This window comes from Colobus angolensis, unplaced genomic scaffold (genome assembly GCF_000951035.1).
Source record: "Colobus angolensis palliatus isolate OR3802 unplaced genomic scaffold, Cang.pa_1.0 Scaffold197, whole genome shotgun sequence".
Lineage (NCBI taxonomy): Eukaryota > Metazoa > Chordata > Mammalia > Primates > Cercopithecidae > Colobus > Colobus angolensis.
In genome coordinates, this window is record NW_012115121.1 from 5,259,076 (window position 1) to 5,277,417 (window position 18,342).

General features: G+C 43.8%; 1 protein-coding gene across 3 annotated transcripts; it reads left to right on the top strand.

The window, feature by feature from the left end:
* Positions 1 to 343: 343 nt before the first annotated feature.
* On the top strand, positions 344 to 17,119 carry PCNA (proliferating cell nuclear antigen). Of its 3 annotated transcripts, XM_011941028.1 has the most exons (7): positions 344 to 457; positions 11,891 to 12,224; positions 12,937 to 13,034; positions 13,126 to 13,193; positions 14,120 to 14,314; positions 16,506 to 16,629; positions 16,711 to 17,119. In XM_011941028.1, exons 2-7 carry the CDS (start codon positions 12,004 to 12,006, stop codon positions 16,788 to 16,790), a joined length of 786 nt encoding a protein of 261 aa, XP_011796418.1. In that variant the 5' UTR covers positions 344 to 457; positions 11,891 to 12,003; the 3' UTR covers positions 16,791 to 17,119. The 3 variants fall into 3 exon arrangements, with proteins under 3 accessions (XP_011796418.1, XP_011796417.1, XP_011796419.1); XM_011941027.1 differs by lacking the exon at positions 344 to 457 and having other exon boundaries at positions 11,781 to 12,224; XM_011941029.1 differs by lacking the exon at positions 344 to 457 and having other exon boundaries at positions 11,781 to 12,224; positions 16,717 to 17,119.
* The last annotated feature ends 1,223 nt before the right edge of the window (positions 17,120 to 18,342 follow it).

The following is an 18,342-nucleotide window of genomic DNA, read 5'->3' on the forward strand; positions in this document are numbered from 1 at the left end:
CCGAGCGGCTCACAGTTCCCTTAGCAGCCCAGCAGCCAGCCCCGGAGCTCGGCCCCACCCAGTGCCGTCGCCGCCCTTTCACCCGGTCCGAGCTAGGTCAGCCTTCCCTAGCCCCGACCCGCGAGCTCCCTCTCCCGGGAGGAGGGCTCGGAGCGAATGCGCATGCGCAGCGTTGCCGTCACGATCCGGAAGATCCACCAATGGCGCAAATACGACAGGGAGGCGGGGCAACGGGGGCGGGGCGGAGCAGAGTCGAGAGGCGCACATTGGACGGCAGCGCCAGGGCCGGGAAAAGGCGTGCGTTTCAGAGTGCGATTAGCCAATGGGAGCTCCCGCTTGACCACGGGTGGCCGGAGCTGGCGCCCTGGTTCTGGAGGTGACGGGTTACTGAAGGCGAGAGGCGCCACCCGGAGGACAAATGCTTGCTGACCTGGGTCAGGGCTCTTCCCTTACGCAAGTAAGTTGATGTTATTTAGGTCGAATGGAGAGGCCAGGTGAGCCGACCTGATTAAGAGCATTTTATCACCTATCACATGATGAGAAATGAAACCCATGCTTCAATCTGTGTTGCTTTGCCAAGGGGTCGCTAGTACTTATTGAGCGCTAATTGTATACTAGGCACTGCGCTGAGTAATCTCTTTAGTTGTCTTATTTCATTTAATCCACACTTGGCTTGGAAGTGGGTATGATTTGCATTTTATAGTTAAGATCTTCCTCAGTGTTTTTTTGTTTGTTGGTTGGTTTGTTAGTTTGGTTTTTTGTTTTGTTTTGTTTTGTTTTGTTTTTGAGACAGAGTCTCGCTCTGTCGCCCAGGCTGGAGTGCAGTGACGTGATCTCAGCAAGCTCTGCCTGCCGGGTTCAAGCAATTCCAAGGCGTGCATCACCACGCCTGGCTAACTTTTGTATTTTTAGTAGAGACGGGGTTTCACCATATTTGTCAGGCTGGTCTCAAACTCCTGACCTCAGGTGATCCGTCCGCCTCAGCTTCCCAAAGTGCTGGAATTACAGGCATGAGCCACCGCGCCCGGCCCTTCCTCAGTTTTTCAAATTTGTCTTCTGGACTATGGAAAGACCTTTTTTGGGACAGAAGTGCTGTCTACTTTGTTTACTGGGCATCTTGTATGTCTTTGACACATCCATCTTAAGTACTTGTTGGATGGATTTAAAACTTTTAAAAGGACCTTAGCCAAGGTCTCCCAGCTAGAAAGTGCCTAGCAAGAATTAGAACACAAATAGGTTTGTTACCAGCCGACACTCTAACGACCATACTATACTGCCTGCCTGAATTTATTAAAATTTGTGTTGCTCCAGCATTGCCTTTGGTGTTTCCTGTTCTTTTCTATTCACTGCCCTGTAAGTGATGTAAAACACGTATAACATTGGGTCCCCAATTTAAGCATATTGTAATCTCACAATGAGACACTTGCACACAAAAGAATTGCAATTTCCTTTTTTTAAAAAAATATAATTTTACATTTGTCTTATTTTCAATTTTTCAATTTTAATAAATTTATTTCTCTCTCTCTCTCTTTTTATTTTTTTTTTTTTGAGACGGAGTCTCCCTCTGTTGCCCAGGCTGGAGTGCAGTGGCGCAATCGCGACTCACTGCAAGCTCCGCCTCCCGGGTTCACGCCATTCTCCTGCCTCAGCCTCCTGCGTAGCTGGGACTACAGGCGCCGCCACCAGGCCCAGCTAACTTTTTTGTATTTTTAGTAGAGACGGGGTTTCACCGTGTTAGCCAGGATGGTCTCGATTTCCTGACCTCGTGATCCGCCTGCCTCGGCCTCCCAAAGTGCTGGGATTACAGGCGTGAGCCACCACACCCGGCCTATTTCTCTTTTTTTTTTTTAGAGACAGGGTATCGCTATGTTGCCCAAACTGGTCTTGAACTCCTGGGTTCAAGAGATCCTCCTACCCGTGTCTCCCAAAGTGCTGGGATTACAGGCGTGAGCCACCACACCCGGCCTATTTCTCTTTTTTTTTTTTAGAGACAGGGTATCGCTATGTTGCCCAAACTGGTCTTGAACTCCTGGGTTCAAGAGATCCTCCTACCCGTGTCTCCCAAAGTGCTGGGATTATAGGCATGAGCTACCACACCTGGCCAAAATCTCCTATTGGTAATTTTGACCTGAGCTGTGAGTTTTGGGGCAGGTAGTGAGAATTCCGAAAACAGCATTATATATTCCTGGTTTCTATGTGAGTATATTCCCGAGTAGCTTGGACTATAGGTGTGCAGCACCACACCCAGCTAAGTTTTAAATTTTTGTGTAGCAATGAAGTCTCATTTTATTACTCAGGCTGGTCTTAAACTCCTGGGCTCAAGCAATCCTCCCATATAGGCCTCCTAAAGTTCTGGGATTACAGGGATGAGCCACAGCATTCGAGCAAGATGATCGTCTAAGACAGGTGGAGATGTTAGTGTCTAGAACTTCACCTTTAGGGGCACATAGTTATGAAAGGTCATATCTAAGTGAGTGTCATGTCAGTCCTTCTAGAAACTCAGCTGTTCCTTTTCAAATCCAGCCTCATAAAAGGAGGCTTGGAGAACCAATGCACGTAAGTCAGAATTATAGAATGCACACTATGATTACTAGGATGGATAATATCCTAAAATGTGCTCTGAACAAACTTCTCATCCATTACACTCAGCCCTCTCAGGTTAATGGAACTCAGATCAAGTATATTCCTGAAGCCAGTGCTATATAACGAACAGGGGTCTGGTGGAAGTCATGCTAATAGGCCTTTAGGCAAGCTTTAGGGCCTTTCTCTCTCTTAGTTTTTTGTCTTTTTGGTTTTTTTTTTGAGACAGAGTTTCACTTTTGTTGCTCAGGCTGGAGTGCAGTGGCATGATCTCGGCTCACTGCACCTTTGCCTCCTGGGTTCAAGCGATTCTCCTGCCTCAGCCTCTGTAGTAGTTGGGATTACAGGTGCACACCACCACACCTGGATAATTTTTTGTGTATTTTAGTAGAAACGGGGTTTCACTATGTTGGCCAGGCTGGTCTTGAACTCTTGACCTCGTGATCTGCCTGCCTCAGCCTCCCAAAGTGCTGGGATTACAGATGTGAGCCACTACACCTGGTCAGGCCTTTCTCTTAATTGTAGAAAGAAATTAAAAGTAAAAGTCTCCCTCCACCTTCAGCTAAAAGAATTTTGTTACTTTACATTACCTTGCACTTCCTCCTCTGTTCTTGATTTTTCTGTTATGTTACTTATATTAACTTTTTCCTTCAGGCTGGGGGCACATCTTGTACACAGTGATTTCTCTTCATTGCACTCCTTGGTTAGTTCCATTATTTTTAGATGCTATGTTGATTAACAGAAGTCACTAGCATGGGATTCCTGGTCCCCCAGAATATGCAGGCTGACTGCAAGCTCAGTATAATTGGGCAGCTGTTGCTATAACTATTATAATTCTATAATGAAAACACCCTCCATCTTGATACTGGAGAACTACAATGGTACAAGTGGCATGACAATTCTTCAGTTCCCTGAATAGTGATTTCCCTTCTCTTAAGAGGGGAAGAATTGTCACTAAACATTCCTTGAACACTAAACAATAAATTCATTGAAAAATAATTTCTTTTTTTGTTTTGTTTTGTTTTTTGAGACAGGGTGTCTCACTCCATCCCCCCAGCTGGAGTGCAGTGGGGCATGATCTCAACTCACTGCAACCTCTGCCTCCCCGGTTCAAGCTATTTTCCCACCTCAGCCTCCCAAATAGCTGGGAGGACAGACATGTGCCACCACGCCCGGCAGATTTTTGTATTTTTAATAGAGATGGGGTTTCACCATGTTAGCCAGGCTTGTCTTGCACTCCTGACCTCAAGTGATCCACCTGCCTTAGCCTCCCATAGTGCTGGGATTATAGGTGTGAGCCACCGTCACTGGTCTGAAGAATTGTTGATACACAAAATCAGGCTTTATCTGATCTGCTCTTTCTCTTGCCCCTTATATTGCCTTTCTAGTTCTTAGTTTGAGAAATGTTTTCAGATAGCTAAAACTTCTTATTCAGTTTAATGAAATGACATACAAAGTGAAAGTGAGAATAAGCTATGCAGAATTGTCTAACTCTTGTTTTTTTGACGCAGGATCTTGCTCTGTCGCCCAGGCTGGAGTGCAGTAGCACAATCACAGCTGAACTCACTGCCCGGGCTTGAGTTACCTTCCCACTTCAGCCTCCCCAATAACTGGGACTACAGGTGCCATCACTACATCCAATTAATTTTTGTTTTTTGTATAGAGATGGAGTCTTGGCCGGGCGCTGTGGCTCAAGCCTGTAATCCCAGCACTTTGGGAGGCCGAGACGGGCGAATCACGAGGTCAGGAGATCGAGACCATCCTGGCTAACACGGTGAAACCCCGTTTCTACTAAAAAATACAAAAAACTAGCCGGGCGAGGTGGCGGGTGCCTGTAGTCCCAGCTACTCGGGAGGCTGAGGCAGGAGAATGGCGTAAACTCGGGAGGCGGAGCTTGCAGTGAGCTGAGATCCGGCCACTGCACTCCAGCCCGGGTGACAGAGCGAGACTCCGTCTTAAAAAAAAAAAAAAAAGAGATGGAGTCTTGCCATGTTGCCCAGGCTGGTCTTGAAATCCTGGGCTCCAGGGATCCACGCACGTTGGCTTCCCACAGTGCTGGGATTAGAGGGGTGAACCACCATGCCCAGCTTTGTCAAACTTCTTACAGCTTCAAAAAATGTAAATCCTGCACTCCCGTAAACCTACAGGCCTATTAGATTATGACATACAGAATCTGAACGATGTCAGTCTTCTCTCTGACAAACTGGAGGCCTCACTTTTTCAAACCAATACTCTACATCGTGGTTTTAAGCACAAATATTCATCTATTGACCACACACGCTGTAAAGTACGTCTCTGTCCTGATTATTCATTAGAATTACCTGGACAAGGCTGGGCGCACTAGCTCACGCCTGTAATCCCATCACTTTGGGAGGCCAAGGTGGGTGAATCACTTGAGGTCAGGAGTTCGAGACCAGCCTGGCCAACATGGCAAAACGCCATCTCTACTAGAAATATAAAAATTAGCTGGCCTTGGTGGTGGGAACCTGTAATCTCAGCTACTCGGCAGGCTGAGGCAGAAAAATAGCTAGAACCCAGGAGGCAGATGTTGCAGTGAGCGGAGCACAGCACTCCAGCCTGGGCAACTCTGTCTCAAAAAAAAAAAAAAAAAAAAAAAAAAATTATCTGGACAGCTGCTAAAACTACTAATGGAGGGGCCACCCTAAAGTAAGTAATAATTTCTGGAGGAGGGCCAAGTGGAATAGACTTTTTTTAAGCTCCCCAGGTGAGTCTCAAGTGCAGCCAGGATTGAGAATAATTCTGATACATATTACCTTGTGAAGAAATTTGCCAGATACTACATAAAATACTTTACAGCATTTTCTCTCAGTATTCATTTTCTGATCAACAATACATTTTACTGAAAAAAGTATAGAAAATACAAAAAGGTACAAGAAAAAATTAAAATTATTTGTGGCACCATCAGTCACAGATGTTAATATTTATATTCTTGCTTTTCCATTCCATTTACTGTACACATATACCTAGATATAAGTTTTAGAAAATTGGAATATCTTTGTTTATTCTGTTTCATAATGTGATTTTTCTCTTTATCATTAAATGCCTTTTGCAAATGGTACTTTAGAGGCTATCCAATATTCCATCTTACAAATTTATCATAATTTACCTAACAAATGCAAGTATTGTTAGACCTTAAGGTTATGTACAATTTCTGGGGAATTATTAATAATTCTGTAAGAGGCCAGACATGGTGGCTCATGCCTGTAATCCCAGCACTTTGGGATGCAAAGGTGGGAGGATCGTTTGAGCCCAAGAGTTTGAGATCAGCCTGGGCAACATGGTGAAACTGTATCTCTACAAAAAGTACAGAAAATTAGCTGGGATGGTGGTGTGCACCTGTAGTCCCAGCTAATTGGAAGGCTGAGGTGGGAGGATCACCTGAGCCCGGAAAGTCAAAGCTGTGGTGAGCCAAGATTGTGCCACTGTACCTCAGCCTGGATGACAGAGTGAGAAACTGTCTCAAAAATAATCATCATCATCATAATTCTGTAAAAAACATTCTTTTTTTTTTTTTTTTTTTGAGACACTGTCTTGCCCTGTTAGCCAGGCTGGAGGGGAGTGGTACTATCTTGGCTCACTGCAACCTCCGCCTCCCAGGTTCAAGCAATTCATGCCTCAGCCTCCCAAGTAGCTGAGATTACAGGTGTGTGCCACCATGCCCAGCTAATTTTTGTATTTTTAGTAGAGACAGGGATTCACCATGTTGGCCACGCTGGTCTGGAACTCCTGACCTCAAGCAGTCTGCCCTCCTTGGTCTCCCAAAGTGCTGTGATAAAAGTGCTGCAATTACAGGCATGAGCCACCATGCCCAGCCAAGAAACATTCTTTTTTTGTTGGTGTTTTTTTTTTTTTTTTTTGAGATAGAGTCTCGCTCTGTTGCCCAGGCTGGAGTGTAATGGCGTGATCTTGGCTCATTGCAACCTCCACCTCCCGGGTTCAAGCGATTCTCCTACCTCAGCCTCCTGAGTAGCTGGGATTACAGGCGTCCGCCACACACCTGGCTAATTTTTGTATTTTTAGTAGAGATGGGGTTTCACCATGTTGGCTAGGCTAGTCTCAAATTCCCGACCTCAGGTGATCTGCCCACCTGGGCCTCCCAAAGTGCTGGGATTACAGGCGTGAACCACTGCACCTGGCCCAAGAAACATTCTTAAACATGCTTGATCTTGGTAAGTTCCCCTGATTTCTTCTATAGGAAAAAAACCTAGATATTGAATTTCTCTGTTAAAGAATAAGTAAAATTCTAAGGCTTTTGATACACATTTCTAAGTTTCCACCAGAAAAATTATACCAATGTATACTCCCACTTGCAATGTATTAAAGTGCCTACTTCCTTGAATCCTTCCTAACACACCGGGTGTTCACATGATTTTTATTAATTTGATAGGTTAAAATTCTGTCTCCATTGAATTTACATTTCTTTGCTTATTAATGTGGCTAGTAACCTTTACTTGTTTACTAAGACTAGGACTGGACAGTGGAGGCCAGATACCTCTGGCTTTTTGTTTAGATGAATAAATTTTCTTTTTCTGTTAATCCATTCAAGTTGAGTTCTCTGTCACTGAAACCTAAACTATACTAACCAGTAGAATCCTCTGAGGCATACTGAAGTTTTAAAACTTATATAGTCATTCATTATGTTTTATGGGTTTTTTTCTTATGTTTAGAACCCATAGGAAGATCTCATTAATATTTACCAAAATATTTTTCCATTTCTTACTGGGTTAAGATTTGAATTTGAATTATTTATCTAGAATTTATTCTAGTGAATAATTATTAGGAAAAGTCTTTTTTTTTTTTTTTTGAGATGGAGGCTTGCTCTGTCACCCAGGCTGGAGTGCAGTGGCGCAATCTCGGTTCACTGCAACCTCCGCATCCCAGGTTCAAGCAATTCTCCTGCCTCAGCCTCCCTAGTAGCTGGAATTATAGGCGTGCACCACCACACCCAGCTAATTTTTGTATTTTTAGTAGAGACGGGGTTTCACCATGTTGGCCTGGCTGATCTCGAACTCCTGACCTCAGATGATCCACCCACCTCAGCCTCCCAAAGTTCCAGGATTACAGGCATGAGCCACTGCGCCCGTCCAGAAAAGTCTACAGCTTTTATTCTTTTCTAATAGTTTAACCAATTATCTGATCAAAATTTACTTCATTCTTCCACTGATCCAGTAGTACCTTTACTAGATGTTAAAGTAGCCGCTTAAAATGTAAATTGGATCACATCAAAGACCTGCTGCTGACCACATTCCCTTGCACTTTTAGAGAGCCTACAAAGTCCCGCAAAAGCTCACCCCAGCCTCTCTGCAACCTCACAGTGCACCACTCTTGCTTCAGACACATCAGTCTGAGTTCCACATCAAACTTTTCTGAACATATTCCAAGTATGCTGACCTTTATAATCATGCTATTCTCTCAGCCTAGAAAGCTTTCTTCCAACTCTCCAAACAGCTGCCTTCTCTGATAAGATGCTACCTCCTCAGAGAGGCCTTCTCTGACCACAGTCATAGACATGTTTATGTCTTCATTTCAGTTTAACATAAAATTAACATAACTATACACCTCTTTATCATCGGACACTTTTAGGAGCACATCACTTCTATAATAGCAGAAATAAACAGATTCACGTACATCGCGGGTCCCACATGGGTAGAGTTTGACATTAAAATATCTTCAAATCTATTACACTGTGATTTGGCATTAAACCAAAATGATATTATGTAAGCAGACAGAACTGAAACAGAGTAGTGGAGCATATGCATTTGTTTTTAGTGAAGCAAATGTTCCTCACTGGAGGAATGAACACATTCCACATTTTGCAAAGTAACTGAGATTTTAACGGACCCAAGAAAGGAAAATACCCACAAACAGATGATGCTCTATTATGTTTTGATATTGAGATGTATGCAAATGGATAGTCCATCACACATAAAGCAAGAAAGTGCCAACATCAAAACTTACAAATGAGTAGCAGAGGCTTGCAAGAAATTCGAGAGACAATAGAATAGCACTATTGAAAAATGCTGCATCAATACCCTTGACAACACAGAGTAGGATATTATATAGAAAACAGCAGTTATCAGCAACTGAGTGGAGAAACAGTAGGAATGCCTTAACCAATGTAGCTTAAATTCTTTCATGTTTGCACAAGAGTAATATATAATAAGAACGTTTTTAAAGTCTAAAAGTTCTTTTAAAACAAAATAGACCTGGCGTGGTGGCTCACGCCTGTAATCCCAGCACTTTGGGAGGCCGAGGCAGGCAGATCACATGAAGTCAGGAGTTCAAGACCAACATGGCGAAACCCCGTCTCTACTAAAAATACAAAAATTAGCTGGGTGCGATTGCACTTGCCTGTAATCCTAGCTACTCGGGAGGCTGAGGCATGAGAATTGCCTGAAGCCAGGAGGCGGACGTTGTGGTTAGCCAAGATCGCACCACTGCACTCCAGCCTGGATGACAGAGCGAGATTCCTTCTCAAAAAAAAGGAAAAAAAAGAAATTCTAAGTGATAAAGCATTGTATAACAGTTTGAGGCTGGGCACAGTGGCTCATGCCTGTAATCTCACACTTTGGGAGACCGATTGGGAAGATCCCTTGAGCCCAGGAGTTGGAAACCAGCCAGAGCGACATAGTGGGACTTCATCCCTACAAAAACATTTAAAAATTAGCCAGGTACAGTGGTGCACCCCTGTAGTCCCAGCTATTTGGGAGGCAGGAGGATCCCTCGAGCCTAGAAGTTGGAGGTGGCAGTGAGCAGTGATCTTGCCACTGCACTCCAGCCTGGGTGTCAAAAGGAGACCCCCCTCTCTAAAAAATAATAGTTTGACAGTTTTCTTTCTTGTGCTACATAAAATAATTGTACACATTACAATTGAAGGCATCTTATAATAGAAATACCAGAAATGCCCTTTCCTATTCCCTTTTAAGGTTGACCCAGTGCTTTAAGAGGCTGATACAGAAGGGTAAAGTTAAGTCTCCACAAAACCCAGGGAAGAGACTGTGAAACTCCTCTTAGAACCTTGTGTGGAGTCATAGCTGAACTAGGAAAAAAAAAAGGAAAGAAAGGCATTCCAGAGTAAGGAATAGACTAAGGAGAGGAGATACTTGAAGCCATAATGATTGAGAATATGTCAGACTTGAAATGAATCTTCAGTTCCTTCAACAAGATAAAGAAAACTAAATCCATACCTAGATACATGGTAGAAAAACTAAAGAATTCTACTGACCAAGATATTAAAAGTAACTAAAGAGAAATGGTGTAAACAAAGCAGGAGAGAAACAACAAACTATGTCCATCCTGTAACAATTGAAATTTTCTGGCTGGGCGCAGTGGCTCACACCTGTAATCCCAGCACTTTGGGAGGCCAAAGCGGGTGGATCACCTGAGGTCAGGTGTTCGAGACCAGTTTGGCCAACATGGTGAAACCCCGTCTCTTCCAAAAATGCAAAAATTAGCCGGGAGTAGTGGTAGGCACCTGTAATCCCAGCTACTTGGGAGGCTGAGGCAGGAGAATTGCTTGAACCTGGGAGGCGGAGGTTGCAGTGAGCCGAGATAGCGCCACTGCACTCCAGCCGGGGCAACAGAGCAAGACTCCGTCTCAAAAAAAAAAAAATTGAATTTTTGACACAGATGAGCAATGACTAAAAAATGAGATTGCTAATATCTATAGTTAGGAAAATAAAGATAAATGAGCATGTTCATACACAGTCTTGGCTAGAATGTAAATTGCAAACTTTTAGAGATTTAGTAACACTTATCAAAAATTTAGCCGGGCATGGTGGCGCATGCCTGTGATCCCAGCACTTTGGGAGGCTGAGGCGGGTGGATCACCTGAGGTCGGGAGTTCAAGACCAGCCTGGCCAACATGGTGAAACCCCGTCTCTACTAAAAAAAAAAAAATATACAAAAATACAAAAATTAACCGGGCGTGGTGGTAGGCGCCAGTAATCCCAGCTACTCGGGAGGCTGAGGCAGGAGAATGGCGTGAACCCGGGAGGCGGAGCTTGCAGTGAGCTGAGATCCGGCCACAGCACTCCAGCCTGGGTGACAGAGCAAGACTCTGTCTCAAAAAAAAAAATAAAAGAAAATTTAAAAAAATTAAATGTGTACGCTCTTTGACTCAGCTGTATTACTTCAAAGAGTTGGTATCACCAAAACTGCCTAAGTGCTCAAAGGTGTTTGTAATTAACAACAGGCGATTGATAAGTTACATACATATGATGCTATCTTTTAAAGAGGTACTGATAGGCCGGGCGCGGTGGCTCAAGCCTGTAATCCCAGCACTGTGGGAGGCCGAGACGGGCGGATCACGAGGTCAGGAGATCGAGACCATCCTGGCTAACACGGTGAAACCCCGTCTCTACTAAAAACTACAAAAAAACTAGCCGGGCGACGTGGGGGCGCCTGTAGTCCCAGCTACTCGGGAGGCTGAGGCAGGAGAATGGCGTGAACCCGGGAGGCGGAGCTTGCAGTGAGCTGAGATCCGGCCACAGCACTCCAGCCTGGGTGACAGAGCAAGACTCTGTCTCAAAAAAAAAAATAAAGAGGTACTGATATAAAAAAGATGTACGTGGCATAAAATTAAATGTACTTTATTAAGTACTTTTTCGAAGTGTTTACGGAATAAGTGCATTTTGAAAACAAAAAAGTGTATTCGAACTTCCAAAAAAGCTTTAAAAGCTTTATACAAGGAACGATTGAGTGATTATAAGAGCTGACGGTGGAATGTTAAGAGGGTGAGAGGGAGCTAAGTTTAACATAACAATTCACCTCTTTATCGTGTGACACTTAGGAGCGCATCACTTCTGTAATTGAAAAATAAAAATAAAGTGCATATTTGCAGCAGCTGTACTCTTCAGGCTGCAAGGAGGCTTTTCCTCCCGGTAGGCTTGATTTGCTTTTCACTTTCACTTTCGTGGCTAGAAACTTTCTACCCACGGAGTTGGAGGCTGAGGAGGCACCATAAAGCTGGGGCTTGACGAACCGGGACCTGGGCCGGATCCCCACATATGCCCAGACTTGTTCAGTGGCCAGGTTCAGGAGTCAGACGAAGAGGCGGGGAGACCTGCGGAATGCTGCCCCGCCCTGCACCCGCTTCCTCCAGTGTATGCTCTAGGGGGCGGGCCTCGCGGGGAGCATCGACACGATTGGCCCTAAATTCTTCCCCGCCCAGGCCGTGGGCCGGGCAGCGTGGTGACGTCGCAACGCGGCGCAGGGTGAGAGCGCGCGCTGGCGGACGCGGCGGCATTAAACGGTTGCAGGCGTAGCAGACTGGTAGTCTTCTTTCTAGGTCTCAGCTTGTCACGACGTTCGCCCGCTCGCTCTGAGACTCCTGAAGCTGCAACCGGCTAGACTTTCCTCCTTCCCGCCTGCCTGTAGCCGCGTTGTTGCCACTCCGCCACCATGTTCGAGGCGCGCCTGGTCCAGGGCTCCATCCTGAAGAAGGTGTTGGAGGCCCTCAAGGATCTCATCAACGAGGCCTGCTGGGATATTAGCTCCAGCGGCGTAAACCTGCAGAGCATGGACTCGTCCCACGTCTCCTTGGTGCAGCTCACCCTGCGGTCTGAGGGATTCGACACCTACCGCTGCGACCGCAACCTGGCCATGGGCGTGAACCTCACCAGGTGAGTCTCGCGGCGCAGAGAAGCCGGCCCCGACCCACCCCCACCTCCGCCGCTTGGCGGGATCGCTTCCGAGCCGAGCCCTCATTGGCTGGCGTGGACCATCCGCACCTTCTCATTGGCCTGCCATGCAGGGGGGTGGGGCCCAGCTGAGCGCGCGGTTCGGAAAAGCCCGCGCTGGCTGCTGCGCGAACCTGCTTTTTCGCGCCAAAGTCACAAAGCGGGTGGTGGCGGGAAAATGACTGGTTTTTCTGCAGTGCCAGGAACACTGTTCCAGAGCTTTTGCTCACTAAATCCTGTTGGCCTTGAATGGACGCCTTAGTTGTGGCTTTTTTGTTTCCGAGACGGTCTCGATGTGTTGGCCCGGGCTGGTCTCCAACTTCTGGGCCCAGGCGATCCTCCCGGCTCAGTCGCGGTTGACTTTAAATGCTTTATACTGTGCCCTTGCGAGAAATGTGTCAGCCTGTCATCCTACTTAGTGGCAGGAGATTGTTTCTATCCAGAAGGGAAACAGCTGGTGGTATTTTAGTATAAATACTGCCGGATGCATCCCAAAATGTCTGCATTAATAGTCGCATCCTCCAGCAGTGCAGTTACCCTCCACCAGTTCTGAGACAGCCTATGGGTGAGAGTGGTAACCCCTTCTAACTGCGTTAGAAATACAGACCTTCAGCAGATGGTGTTGATTTTAAACCATGTGTCTCCTGTCTTCTAGTATGTCCAAAATACTAAAATGCGCCGGCAATGAAGATATCATTACACTAAGGGCTGAAGATAATGCGGATACCTTGGCGCTAGTATTTGAAGCACCAAGTAAGTCATACCTTTTTACTGAGTTATGAAGCTACAGAAGATCAAAACTCTGTGCCAGTGATTCTCAACAGCATTTGCTTTTTTTTGGTAGACCAGGAGAAAGTTTCAGACTATGAAATGAAGTTGATGGATTTGGATGTTGAACAACTTGGAATTCCAGTGAGTATCAGTTTCTGATTGTAGCGAGTGCTGTACACAGGCCTGATAGTTATGTCATAGAATGTTGTTTATTTTTACAGACAGGGTCTTCTGTTGCCCAGGCTGGAGTGCAGTGGTGCCATATAGCTCACTGTAACCTGGGACTCCTGGGCTCAAGCAATCCACTTAGTCTCCTAAGTGGCTAGGAAGGACTACAGGTCTGTCCCACCACGCCTGGCTAATTTTTTTATTTTTGTGTGTGGGTGTGGGGGCAGTCTTGCCCAGGCTGGTCTGGAACTCCTGGCCTCAATGATCCTCCTCCGTCAAGATATATTAATATAATTTAAGCCTACTTCACAACAGAACTTTTTCTAGAAACATATCTACTGGTGCATGTTTTAAAGAGATTTTTAGTATTTGGATAGTTGTTTACCACAAGTCTAAAACTCACTGGTTAAATTTATTGTTTACTGCCAGTTGTCTATTTGCTTTAACTTCCATGAACCTCTTTTAAAATTTGCTTCCTTCTAGGATGCTTGGTTTTTATTAAGTGGGTTTGAAAGCTATCTTAGAAGAAATTTATCCAGGTTAGGTTTATAAACACCAAAGGAGAGAAGAAATGTTGGAATGTTGAAAATGCCTAATATCATATTCTCTCATTTTCTTTTAGAAAGTAGTTAGACCTGCTTGCACTGTCATCATTTCTGTGCCATAGTCTAATGTTCTCTTTATCCCTGGAGGAGGAGGAGGAGGAGGCTCTTGTTCCCTGGACTGTGCATTTAATAGCCATTTATTTTTTTTGAGTGGAGTTTGTTAAGAAATTACACGAGTCAGTAATCAGAAAATCTTGATTCTGAGTTGTTTAGATGTTGCCTTTTAAGAAAGTGAGGGTGCCAAATCATTAAATTTCTAACAATTAACTTTTGGAAAATTTTTGTTCTTAATAGGAACAAGAGTACAGCTGTGTAGTAAAGATGCCTTCTGGTGAATTTGCACGTATATGCCGAGATCTCAGCCATATTGGAGATGCTGTTGTAATTTCCTGTGCAAAAGACGGCGTGAAATTTTCTGCGAGTGGAGAACTTGGAAATGGAAACATTAAATTGTCACAGACAAGTAATGTCGATAAAGAGGAGGAAGCTGTAAGTAGTTTTTAATTAAAAAGAAAATAGTTTGAAGAGAATTGTAATACTGCTTATTAGGTTAGTTGCTAAGATTAAAAGTAGACAGAATTGGATCCCAAGTAATTTCTGAAAATTGAGATACTGTTGAAATCTGCAACTGATTCTTAAGTGTCATCCAATTTAGAATTATTTTGTAAGAAGGGAATACAAATTCAGCACACGTACATACCACAGAACAATGGTTTATGGATCAGGCCCACACAGGCTCTTAAGGGTAGGATTGGGAAGCTAGGCATCTAACCTTTAGCTTTCTGGAGATATTTACTGTATTACCAAATAACTGAGCATAGAACAGCAACTCAATAGAAGGATATGGTTAGGAGTAAAAGTCTACCTGTTAGGAGCGCTTATGTAATCCTTATATTAGCTTACATGTTGTGGATCCAATTGGTAGCCCATTTTATTATTTTGTTTTATGTTATGTTTGTTATGTTATGTTATTTTTTCTGAGACGGAGTCTCGCTCTGTCGCCCAGGCTGGAGTGCAGTGGCCGGATCTCAGCTCACTACAAGCTCCGCCTCCCGGGTTCACGCCATTCTCCTGCCTCAGCCTCCCGAGTAGCTGGGACTACAGGCGCCCGCCACCTCGCCCGGCTAGTTTTTTTTGTATTTTTTAGTAGAGACGGGGTTTCACCGTGTTAGCCAGGATGGTCTCGATCTCCTGACCTCGTGATCCGCCCGTCTCGGCCTCCCAAAGTGCTGGGATTACAGGCTTGAGCCACCGCGCCCGGCCTGGTAGTCCATTTTAAAGGTGGAGACGCAGGCTGAGCAACCTTAAGTGACAATTCAGCCAAAGTCACAGGCTGTAGGAATCAAAGGTTAAACAGGAAGACTTCTCACTAAGGCTAGAAAGCAGACTCCATGCAACTTTGAGAGTACCTAGAGAGCCCTTGTTTAACCAAAATAGAAAAAATTAGCCGGGCATGGTGGTGCACACCTGTAACCCCAGCTACTCGGAAGGCTGAGACAGGAGAATGACTTGAACTGAGGAGGTGGAGGTTGCAGTGAGCCCAGATCATGCCCCTCCCCTCCAGCCTGGGTGACAGAGCAAGACTCCATCTTTTTTTAAAAAAAAAAAAAAACTCAATAACCTGAGCGTAAATTAAAACTTGGTAAATCAAGGATGAAGGTCTTAATCTCATAAGCTTGTTAGGATTAAATATGGTAAAGAGCTTAGCATATGCTGTGTCTGGCATATTATAAGCTTACAGTAAATACTATATATTGCTTTCTTGTCCCTTGAATGGGTAGTCAACATTTAAAGTTGTAAAATTCAGTTGGAAGTTGTTTTTTTTCATTAATAAAGGCTAGGAGCTGATTCTTTATCTGTTTCCTGAATCACATTTCCACTCCTCTGCCAACCTCATTTCTTTCTTTTTCTCTTTTTCTTTGTTTTTGAGACAGGGTCTTGCTCTGTCCATCCAAGCTGGAGTACAGTGGTGCAGTCATGGCTCACTACAGCCTTAAACTCCAGGGCTTAAGTGATCCTCCTGTCTTGGTTTCCCAAGTAGCTGGGACTACAGGTGTGTGCCAACACACCTAGCCTGGTTTCCTCTAATTTCATTCTCCCCCTTCCATTACAGTCTATTTGTTGAAGAAATTAGATGATTTGTTAAGTTTTCCAGAGTTTGGATTTTGCAGATTGCATTCCTGTGTATACGTAAATTCTTCCACCCTGTGTGTCCTACAGACTGGTAGCTATAGCCTTGGAGCGTTGATGATATTCAGGATGTTTTGTTTCGGGGGTGGGAGAGCAAGAATACTTTATAGGTGGTGGTGTGTGTAGAAGGCACAAGGGGTCTGGATGTCTTCGCAATGTTAGCAGCTATAATAGTCATTATCTAGATCCATTAAGTCATTAACTAGAGTTTGCAGAGCTGAAATTAATACGTTTTATTCATTCATTGGCTGCTTATCAGAAGATTTTCCATAAAGAAAATCTTTCCCATATTATATAATTTGGTTATCTAAATTGTAGGAAAGACGAGCTAGATACTCGATTCTTTTGCTTTATGCATCAGTCTTCAAAATTTTCGTAGCTCCCTCCAAAGTGACCAATAAAAGTGTTTGTGGGTTTTTATAAATGCAAGCTAATAGATTGCAACTTTCTTGATGTTTTTCAATGATGAATCTTCTGTTTTCTCTTGTAGGTTACCATAGAGATGAATGAACCAGTTCAACTAACTTTTGCACTGAGGTACCTGAACTTCTTTACAAAAGCCACTCCACTCTCTTCAACGGTGACACTCAGTATGTCTGCAGATGTACCCCTTGGTAAGATAATACATTTGAACCTTGTTTTGTAGGTAGTATATGTGATACTCCTCAGTAATTAACTATCTTCCTGTCTTTCAGTTGTAGAGTATAAAATTGCTGATATGGGACACTTGAAGTACTACTTGGCTCCCAAGATCGAGGATGAAGAAGGATCTTAGGCATTCTTAAAATTCAAGAAAATAAAACTAAGCTCTTTGAGAACTGCTTCTGAGATGCCAGCATATACTGAAGTCTTTTCTGTCACCAAATTTGTACTTTTAAGTACATATGTAGATATTGTTTTCTGTAAATAACCTATTTTTTTCTCTATTCTCTGCAATTTGTTTAAAGAATAAAGTCCAAAGTCAGATCTGGTCTAGTTAACCTAGAAGTATTTTTGTCTCTTAGAAATACATGTGATTTTTATAATACAAGAGGGTCTTGACTCTAAATGCAGTTTTAGAATTGTTTTTGAATTTAAATAAAGTTACTTGAATTTCAAACATCACAGGGCAGTGCCTTCATTTTGACCAGGACTGTTGGAAGTATCCTACTGAATTCCCAGCTACAGCTACCCTTTCATGTAAATGGTTTTTCAGTTTAGAGCAGCCTGATGGAGATCAAAAGGATTTCAAATACAGTAGGTTACTAGATATTTTAGGGGGATTCACTTGTCAAACTTATTCCAATTTGAGGACAAGGAACAAGCGAGAGTAGTACAAATCCTGTGTATTTCATTTTACTTGGCAAAAGTTAATACTCTTCAGAAGCTTCGTGTACCCAAAGTCGTGTTGGCTTTATAAGGATGTCAATGGAGTGTTTCTTTTTAGCCTAGGGAGTCCTACAAGAGTCTTTGATGTTTCAGTAGATCTGTAATGGGGCCCAAGGCGTATGGTTCTGCAAAATTTCTCTAGTATAAGTACACTTTTTGCAACTTCACTCACATAAATGATGAAGATGTCTTAAATTCCATGGATGTTGGATCCAACCAAGAAAGTGAAAAAGCCCTGAAGTTACGAAGAAAGACTTAAAAAACATTCCCATTAATAGCTGTAAGATAACTGCTGTGTATTAATTTTTTTGTGTGGTGCAGTGCCTCACACCTGTAATCCCAGCACTTTGGGAGGCAGGCGGATCAACTAAAGTCAGGAGTTCGAGACCAACCTGGCCAACATGGTGAAACCCCATCTCTACTGAAAATGCAAAAAAAAAAACCTAGCTAGGCATGGTGGTGCATGCCTGTAGTCCCAGCTACTTGAAAAGCTGAGGCAGGAGAATTGCTTAAACCCAGGAGGTGGAGGTTGCAGTGAGCCACGATCATGCCACTGCACTCCAGCCTAGGCAACAGTGAGACTCCATCTCAAAAATATATATATTTTTGGCTGGTTTGATAGTAGTAGGTTATCAGAACTTACATTAGTGTCACTGAAGTAGGTATACAACCCCCGCTGCTGAATTTGGCTTTAGAAAAAACATCTTTAAAAATTGCTTTATCATAATCCTTTTTTCCAGTGCATTTTTGTGTTTGGTAAATGACTAGTTTCTTAAATTACTTGGACTGAGTTCTAGTTACTGGACATGAGAATTAACCATGTTCAGTAGTTAAGTATTCATTTTCCTACAGTGTGCCTGTGAGTGAAGAAGGAAACAGGCTGCAAAAGAGGCTGATGGAATTTTGGGGTGATGGATGTATTTCCATCTAGATTGGTGATGGTTCTAGGACCATACGTA

Coding starts and splice junctions, on each gene's coding strand:
- PCNA (XM_011941028.1), top strand. CDS start 12,004: ATGTTCGAGGCGCGCCTGGTCCAGGGCTCCATCCTGAAGAAGGTGTTG. Junction 12,225..12,936: donor ATGGGCGTGAACCTCACCAG/GTGAGTCTCGCG, acceptor CCTGTCTTCTAG/TATGTCCAAAATACTAAAAT. Junction 16,630..16,710: donor GTCTGCAGATGTACCCCTTG/GTAAGATAATAC, acceptor CCTGTCTTTCAG/TTGTAGAGTATAAAATTGCT.